General features: G+C 41.9%; 2 protein-coding genes across 2 annotated transcripts in view; one reads left to right on the plus strand and one right to left on the minus strand.

The window, feature by feature from the left end:
• Positions 1 to 908, minus strand: part of Pigf (phosphatidylinositol glycan anchor biosynthesis class F) — a 28,157-nt gene extending 27,249 nt beyond the window's left edge. The window contains exon 1 of the mRNA XM_075955545.1: positions 791 to 908. The gene's annotated coding sequence lies outside the window, so the exon portion shown is untranslated. The remainder of the gene's footprint in view (positions 1 to 790) is intronic.
• A 125-nt stretch (positions 909 to 1,033) lies between these two features.
• Cript (CXXC repeat containing interactor of PDZ3 domain) lies at positions 1,034 to 8,769 on the plus strand. The gene is made up of 5 exons (XM_075955316.1): positions 1,034 to 1,149; positions 3,430 to 3,495; positions 3,973 to 4,027; positions 7,725 to 7,828; positions 8,449 to 8,769. Exons 1-5 carry the CDS (start codon positions 1,134 to 1,136, stop codon positions 8,511 to 8,513), a joined length of 306 nt encoding a protein of 101 aa, XP_075811431.1. The 5' UTR covers positions 1,034 to 1,133; the 3' UTR covers positions 8,514 to 8,769.
• Positions 8,770 to 9,380: the final 611 nt, after the last annotated feature.

The raw sequence follows: 9,380 nt of genomic DNA on the forward strand, positions 1-9,380 counted from the left end.
CTGATTAAGCAAACTGGACGAACAAGTTAGCAGGCACGGCCAAGGCTACAACACACTAAAGTCGTTTCAAGCACAGTCTCTTCAACGCGAAGATAACCTTCAGGGGTCCGGAGAAGAACGTGGGGAAAAGACTTGGGGAAATTCTTTTCCCCCAAGAAAAGAAAGCAAAAAAAAAAAAAAAAAAAAAAAAAAAGACGGGGAAAGTTTCTGAGACTCTTCCCTCCAGTGCGGGGTCGGGCAGGTAGGGTATCAGGAATCCATCCTCTGAGTAGAGAGCGCTTCTGGGCCACCTGAAAATTCTGATCTAACACAGCGAGCGGTACCCACACGCCTAGGCTCGTTGAATGGAGCCCTTCCTCGGACACTGGCGGACCCTGAGTTCCCCAGCACTCAAAACCTGGAAAGCCACCAACTGCAGTCGCGATCCGACGGGAGCCGGATCGGAAGGCGCGGCTGCTCCCGAGCCCTCCTACGCAGCCTTTGCCCCGGTGCGCAGCGCAGCTCAACCCCACCCAGGGTGGCTCGGGATGCTGCCCCAACCTCGGATGGCGGGAGTGTGGGCAACTGAGGGGCGTCAGCAGAGAGAGAGCCCGTGCTGCCCACCCGGGCGACCTGAGAGGCAGCGTCAGAGGGTCTGTCCCGTGCACAGACGCGGGGACAGAGAGGGTCCGGTCCGCGCGCGGGCAACCCCGGGTCCGCAGGGCGCGTGGCGCTCGGGGGGGCCACCGCAGCAGTCGGCAGAGTCCTGCACCGGACCCCGGCGAGCGCGAGGGGCACGCCGCCGGCTTACCTAACTCTCCCGCCCGCCGCAGGGAAGGGGACACCACCGCCTCCCACCCTCCTCAGGTGCGATGGGCTGCCATGGTCCTGCGCAGGCGCAGATTCAGGAGGTGGGGATTCCCAAGTCTACAGCCAATCGTTGGTGAAGAGGGGTGGGACAATGAAAGAAGCCCCGCCCATCGGCTCTCGTTTGACCCTCCCGCGGCTTTCCGGGTGCGGGATAGGCTAGAGCGGGATGCTGAGAGCGGAAGCGGGCTGACGTAGCCGGAAGGGGAAGTCTTCTCCGGCTGTGTTGTTGATGTCTTTTGGCCGCTGCTCCTGCTTTGGTGGTTGAGAGGACCGTTCGTGGAAGGATGGTGTGCGAAAAATGTAAGTTAAGGGCTGCTTCTGTGGGAGGAGGAGGCCGGAGGGACCTGAAGAAATTCTCTCGGGGTCTTGACCTTTGTTTTTTTTTCCTGTGGGGCTGTGGTTGTGACCTTTGTCTTCCTTCATGCCCCGCTGTCATTCTTGCCTGGCCCTGGGACTGCATAGTTCTATGCTTTGTGTTCAGAGTGGTCTCAGTTGTGCATCCCTGCTTGTTTCTGTTGCTCCCATCCCGCCCTTCTTCCTGGATCTCTTCAATTACAACTTCTTGACTGTTCCAAGAGGCTTCAAAGGGTCTTTCGGTTAGCATCGAGAGTTTGCCAGGTGTAGCAAGTATAAATTCCAGGCTTTCAGTTACATTTTAAGATTATACACAAGAAATCGCTTCTAGTACTATTAGTATGTCCCTATAGTATTTGAGTCTAAAAGTGCAACATTTAATACAGGTTAAGTTTAACTGCGTATTTTGTGCCATCCGGTCCATTCTTTTCATTAACACCCACAGCATTGGGTCAGGAGAAGAAGAAAGTCTCAAAAATCGCCAAAGAAATATGTGTATTTCATATTCTGGCTTCCAGAGAGAATCTTTTTCACCCTTTTAGTTCTAATGGAACCCTTGAAATCTGTTGAAAACTTTTTTTGTTGTTGGTTTTGTTTTTGGTTTTCAAGATCGGGTTTCTCTGTAGCTTTGGAGCCTGTCCTGGAACTAGCTCTGTAGACAAGGCTGGCTTCTAACTCACAGAGGTCCACCTGTGTCTGCCTCCTGAGTGGGATTAAAAGCATGCGCTCTCTCTGCCCGGCTATTTGTGATTCTTCTTATGCTGTTAAGTGCTTTGTCCCACCAGGCATTGAGGATAGAAGGAAATTGTGAGTTAATATCTCCAAGAAATAAAAATTTTGAGAATCCAAGATCCGTTGTGGTATTAACATAAAATGCACATACTTTGGGCTTTATTATGTGCCTCAAAAGGTCGTTTCCTCCTCCCACTATTTACTTCTCTGCTCTTCTGAAAAAAATATCTGGTGTTTCATTATTTTTAACCTCCTAGTTTGTCTGCTCATCACATTCACCCTGCAAGTAAAAGTATGCTCATACAAAAGCCATAATGTCAGACAACCACCACAGTTCTGTCTTTCCTCGTATCATAAATTAGTCCAAAAGTTGTCTCCAGATTTTTAGAGTTACTTCTGACAGCTTTATAGTACAAACTGGCTTTCTGTGCTACTAAAAGAACTTTTAAGCTTTGACCTTTCAGTTACTAAATTCCAGATAGTATTTTGTTTTGTATTGTTTTGTTGTTGTTGTTTTTGATGTTTTTTTTTTTTGTTTTTGGTTTTTTTTGATCTACTTTATTTCTCTGGCTCCATAAATCTTTGGGAAGTGTTTGGCCTCAGCTAGCACATCCATTCCATTGATGTATCCATATCAAATTTACTTCTCCACCCTCACCTTTTCCCTACTTAAACAGTAGGCAGTAACTCTGGCTATTTTCGGTGTCTAAGACCCTCTGCAGATGAGGCCCTGGCTTATCTTTCCAGCCTCATTTTCACCAGCATTTACGCCATCACACTTGGTGCTGTTGCACACCCTGAACTTCCCACGCCTTTCCTCAGGATGTGTCCTTTATCTATGAAGTTTGACTTCATCTTCTTTATATTTTTATTGCCAGATATGTCAACTGTTTCAATTAGCTCACAACTGTCATACTTTATTTTCCAACTTATATTTTTACTGAAGGGTTCTTCACTTGTTTTAAAGTCTCGGATCACTTTGAAAATCTGATAAACGTTATAGATTCTTAACAAGAAAAAATAGAAATAGAAATGTTAGGTTTGTGTACCAATCCACCTGGTTCATTTATTTCCTATGATCTACCTACAAGCTCTTAAGAAACTAGTGAACTTGGTATAAGCCCCCTGAAATCTAGATTCAAGGCTTTATTTTCATCAGTACCTTGTTTTGTACGTAGTGGGTAATTAGGAAATGTTAAAGTTTGTCAGAATTGTTTAAAATATAAACAGCAAAAGCATCTTATTGTCCAGTAAACCTTCTTTAGAATCAGTTATCTATTGCCACAGTTACTACCTTAAATCTTCATTCACTGGTTTCTACTCCAGCATTAGCAGGCTCCTACTATAATCTGACATAATGTCATTTTGAACCTCAGGAATGATATAGTATATTTATTATTTTAAAATTAGAAAAGAAATGGGCTTATTTTATTTCCATATGGTGTATTTATTAGATACTAATTCTACTTTCCTTTTGCTATCTTGCTATAACAGGTGAAAAGAAACTCGGCAGAGTTATCACTCCAGATACATGGAAAGATGGTGCACGGAACACCACAGGTATTGTTTCCTATTAGAAAATAGGAATTGGGGCTGGAGAGATGGCTCAGCAGTTAAGAGCACTGACTGCTCTTCCAGAGGACCCAGGTTCAATTCCCAGCACCCACATGGCATCTCACAACTATGTGTGACTCCAGTTCCAGGGGATCTGACACCCTCACACAGACATACTTTCAAGCAAAACACCAATGCACATAAAATAAAAATAAATTTATAAAAAAAGGAAATAAGACCTGGATCAGATACTATGGACACTGCTTTAGTGTTTCACTATTAGCAAAGTGAAAAGTTTATGTCATCTTTAAACCACTAGAGAGTACTGGATTTCCCCTTGTGATTTTATATCTTTTGTTTCATTGTCTGAGTTACATGTATGGATTCCTAATATAGTTAAGAAGTGTAAAATGTATGTTATTTAACATATGTTAAATGCACAGAAGTAAATTTATATGTATGCACTTTTTTTTTAATATATAGAAAGTGGAGGAAGGAAGCTGAATGAAAACAAAGCTTTGACTTCAAAAAAAGCAAGGTAGGTGAGAACATACCCAGGGCAGTCATAAAGTGACTTTTGAAATAGCAAGCCTACTGGGATGAACTTTAGCGTGATCCCCTTGTGGCCGAGTTAGGCAGTGCTGGCATACAAACATACTGTTTGTCCTAAGTTCTTCCTCCACCCTATACAATATGTGAAGATGTTAGTGCTACTTTCTATTATTTTACTAGAAAACATGATTTTTATTTCATCTACTTGTTAATTTGCCTACAAATCAAAGGTACCAAAGAAATGAGGTAAAGTCATAAGCTTTGGAATTGGACCTGAGTTTGAACCCTGTCTCCAGAAACCAAGCTAACAAACAAAAACCATATACAGCAAAGGATATTTTCAAGGACGGTGGGAACCCAATGTTTTTCTGTATTCAGTCTATGCTATAAAAATAGAGAGATGTTACGGGTACAAAGAAAGTGTGGGTCATTGCCAAGCACTGCTCTGAGAGTCTGTCTCTCTGTAGTCATATGACCTGGAGTTTCTTACCCTTTCTGAGCTCTACCTTTTCATCTGAGAAGGAGAACAAAATGTCTCCCATCTTCAAAACAAGATTTTGACACCGTACTTCATCATATTCAGTTAAATTTTTGCATGAATACTGCTATCCCATTTCTTTGCTTCCTTTTACCACACTGAGACATTCTTAGCCAGAATGATCATCTAGAAGGTCATTAATTCCTTTGCTTAAGGCCTTCCATTGGTTTCCTGTAGAATAGAATCTAAGTTCTCTACCATGCTTAGAAGGTCCTCCATGATATGACATCTTTTTCTTCTGACTTCCCAGTACACCACACTCCCTCCTCATTAGTCATGTAGCCCCATGAGATACGTTTGCTGCTCGGAGGTTCCTCCTGACTTGTTCCTTGACTGAGATGTGAGCTCCTTGGTGCAGGGTCCTTAGCCAGTATTTATCTCCTCTCCACTACAGCTTCCAGCTGGGTTCTCTTTGTCACACTCACTGCTTATCTGAAAAACTTGTTTTACTGGGCTGTTTTTCTCCATGTCTACTCCTATATTTGTTCGGTGACGGCAGGAAATTTTTAATGTTCACCTTTGGTATTTAGAACAGTAAGTACTCAGTAGATATTTGGTAAATGAATAAGTAGCCATTGTGTGGCATCATCCCAATGATTTAAAGAAATAATAATAAAGCTTTTAGTTTATAAACTGACTGCGACATAGTAGGTGCTTATTAGAAATGATTAAAAAAAAAACCCAGCATAATGGACCTGATGTTCAGCAGAGCATCATATGTGTATTGTTGGTTGACTTGTGTTTTCTGGCCATTCAGGTTTTACTAGTTATTTATATGAATTGTGTAATTTTATATACCTTTGATTCCTCCAGGCTTATAAATTACTATTTCTGAAGTGTGGCTGTTACTTTTCATGGCTCTAGCTAGCTTATTTTAGAAAGTATCCTACCTACATTACCTTGAATTTCCAGTGCCCTTATAAGAAGCAAGAAACTAGGAGGCTGGAGAAATGGCTCAGTTGTTAAGAGCACTGCTTTTCCAGAGGACCTGAGTTCAGTTTGGACATCAAAAGACCCACAACCACCTCTGATTCCAATTCCAGGGCATCCGCTGCCATCTTCTGGCCTCCGCAGCACATTCACCAGCCGCACGCAAACACACAGACAGACAGAATATCAAAAAATAATAGCATCTTTAAAGAGAAAGAAAGAAAAAAACTACCAGTTCATCATAAGAATTCGGAGATTTAAATGTCGTCTTAAGATATAACAATATGGTTTGAGAAAAGGACTCCAAGCATCCTTTCTCCTGTGGGAGTAAAGTGATTGTCTTGAGTTTAGGAAGGTTAGCCTTTAATAGTGACCTGTTGCCTGGCTGTGGTGATACACGCTGGTAATCCCAGCCTGTGGAAAGCCGACAGGAAGATAGTAAATTCCCTGACAGTCCGGGTAATATAACTAGATTCTGTCTTAAAAATAAAAACAAGCAAGCAAAGGGTATCTGTTAATATAGAAAATAATGGGGCTGGAGAGAGGGGTCAGTGGTTAAGAACACTGACTGAACACTGCTCTTCCAGAAGACCTGGGTTCAATTCCCAGCACCTGTATGGGGCTCACAGCTGCCTCCAACTCCAGTAGGAGATCAGTGCTCTTCTGGCACAGCATTCAGGGTGTCCAGACATATGCAGGCAAGATGCCCGTACACATAAAATAAAAATAAAGAAATGAAGGCAAAAAATTTAAAAAAGGAGCTCCTAGATTGTACCCCAGACAGGACACCGGGACTATGATGCTACACAGAAAAAATATAAATAGTCATTTTAGAGCTAGGCAAATGTTTTAAATTAGAACATTATTGCCAGTTTGGGGAGAACTATCTCTTCTAAAGCTATTTGCCCTAGGGTTCCTATAGGATACCATGTTTTTATAGTAGAAAACCCTTTATTCAAAGGTATTAGACCAGTCAGTTAAAAATGCTTGTTGAAAGTAAGTAGTCATTAGGAGAGGTACATACCGCATTTTATCTTAAACATAAACTGTGGGCCGGGCTGTGGTGGCGCACGCCTTTAATCCCAGCACTTGGGAGGCAGAGGCAGGCGGATCTCTATGAGTTCGAGACCAGCCTGGTCTACAGAGCTAGTTCCAGGACAGGCTCCAAAGTCACAGAGAAACCCTGTCTCGAAAAACCAAAAAAAAAAAATAAATAAATAAACTGTGGGTGTATTCATCTATCACTGGGTCCTGAGGTAAAGCCTGTATGAGAGTTTTATATCATTTTCCTCATATAAACTGTCATCAGAATATATATTCTGTACCTCAGTGGAACAGAGTTGAAGCCTGTGTGATGGCACTGCATGTGATGCCAGTGCTTGGGTGCTGCTGACAAAAGAATCAGGAGTGGGGCTGGAGAGATGGCTCAGTGGTTAAGAGCACTGCCTGCTCTTCCAAAGGTCCTGAGTTCAATTCCCAGCAACCACATGGTGGCTCACGACCATCTGTAATGAGATCTAGTGCCCTCTTCTGGCCTGAAGGCATACATGCAGACAGAAAACTGAGAATACTGTACACATAATAAATAAATGAATGAATGAATGAATCTATCTTTTAAAAAAAGAATCAGGAGTGCAGGGTCATCCAGCTGGGTCTACAAAAAAAAAAAAAGGCAAGAAGGGACTGGAACTGATGACCTGAGTTTGGGTCTCGGCACCTACATTACATTACACAGCTCAAAACCACCTGTAAGTCAATCTCTGAAGGACCCAAACCCTCTGACCTCTACAACTACATACACAAATGTGGCATCATACACACACAGACACATACACACACAAAATATTTTTAATATTTTTAATGGTTGGCTTACCCATACCCAATTCAATGTTAGTTAACAGTTTGTATTTAGTTGTCCTAAAGCGGGTTCTTAGATTTTTTTTGTAGAATCAACCATTGCTTATACTCACATTTCATCAGTTTTCATATTTGTCACCCAGATAGAATAACATACAGAGGTGATAGGAACAGGTCTGAAAATAAATACAGCTGGCTTTTCATGAGCTTACATGGAAGGGCAGCGGAATGCATACATATTACACAGTAATGAACCAGAGGAGGTCTGTCCGCCAGTCATGGAAGTTGATGGGAGAAAATGTGGTGAAGAGTTTCTATTGTAGTACAAATGGATGTCTTTTTTTTTTAAACTTTGTAGGTTTGATCCGTATGGAAAGAATAAGTTCTCCACTTGCAGAATCTGTAAAAGTTCTGTACACCAGCCAGGTTCTCATTACTGCCAAGGCTGTGCCTACAAAAAAGGTAAGTTTCTTTAACTTAATTTTTCTATTTACATCAAATATACTTGATTTGCAGTTAACTTGGATAACAGAAAGAAGTATTTAGTCAAATATTCTCTTTTCTAAGACAAAATTGAGTTTAAAATATATTTGTAGTTAAAGGATGTTTCTTTTTTTCTTTTATGATGCTTTGAAATTCTTAAAGGTTCTACTTATGCTTATATGTGTGTTTCTGTACCTGTGTTTGTGCACGTACACGCATGTGATACACACCAGGCATGCACACAGAAACCGAAAGAGAGCATCACGTGTCTCCTTTTTCTGTGCTCTCTACCTCCTCCTATCTCTCTCTGGACCTGGGGCTTCTGTGTTCTCAGTTGGGCTGGAAGCCAGCAAACCCCAGGGATCTTCCTGTCTCCACCCCACTTGGGTCTGGAATTATGGGCATTTGTGAGGATATGTGAATGCTGAACTCCAAACTCTAGTTTACACGATTGCAGAGTCAGTGCTCTTAGCCATGGAGCCCTTTCTCCACGCCCATAAGTGGTCTTAAGCTTTAGATTACCATAAATAAATCAGAAGTTGGTACTATTTGGTTGCTCACTTGTTTTTTTTTTTGTTTGTTTGTTTGTTTTTTTCCAGGCATCTGTGCAATGTGTGGCAAAAAGGTCTTGGATACCAAAAACTACAAACAGACTTCCGTCTAGATGTTCTGCTGAACTCTCTGGCTTTCTATGGTTGTACTTTCTGCTTTGACTTTTCAAGTTGTAACACAGACGTTCCATCTTGCAGAATAACCTGGTTCAAGATGAAATGATTCAATCTAAAGCAGGAAGTTGACTCATTTGTTCTCATGAAACTCCGAACAGCAATGATGTAACCAGTCTTCTGCCTTAAGTGGTTATTTTCCTTGTGAGCATTTTACTGAGCCAGAATAAGTGACAAAATCAATGAGAAAACATATTCCTGAGTTCTGTATGCACTTTCAATTTAACATTATTCATATAACTCTTATCTGGCCCGTGTATTTTATTTATAGATGCTGCAAATGTGAAATTACTGGATGCTTTGCTCTGAATTTGACATTCAGACTTAGTTTTCCTCCCTTCCTCACAGATGTCACAGTTCTTAGAATCAGCAGTCCTTGGTTAAATGCATTTTCATTAGCTACAAATATTCAAGGCCATTATTGCTGAATGGTTCCTTAGTAACCAGTCCTGCCACAAGTCAAACAAGTTACATTTTTTTTTTATTTTAAATTTGTTGTTGAAGCTAAAGTGCCAGTTCCTTTTAGCTGTGAACAGGAGCCCACGGAGTGCCCATTTCTCCAGCCGAGTGCCCTGTACTTCAGAGAGATGCACCCTGTCAACATCATCTTAAGTTCAGGTTGTCATGAAAGCTGGGGCGTGGGGGCAGTGTCGTTCATATGAGAATGAAGGTTTCTGCTTGGGAGTGTTCTTTGAAGCAGGAAACAAACCCTTTCTTAACCTCTTTGCCACCCCCACCCAAGAAACCAATAAAACAAATAGCTTGGCTCTGTGTGTGTATTAATGATGCTACCCTAGACTGCCAGG

This window comes from Microtus pennsylvanicus, chromosome 21, assembly GCF_037038515.1.
Source record: "Microtus pennsylvanicus isolate mMicPen1 chromosome 21, mMicPen1.hap1, whole genome shotgun sequence".
NCBI classification, from domain to species: Eukaryota; Metazoa; Chordata; class Mammalia; order Rodentia; family Cricetidae; genus Microtus; species Microtus pennsylvanicus.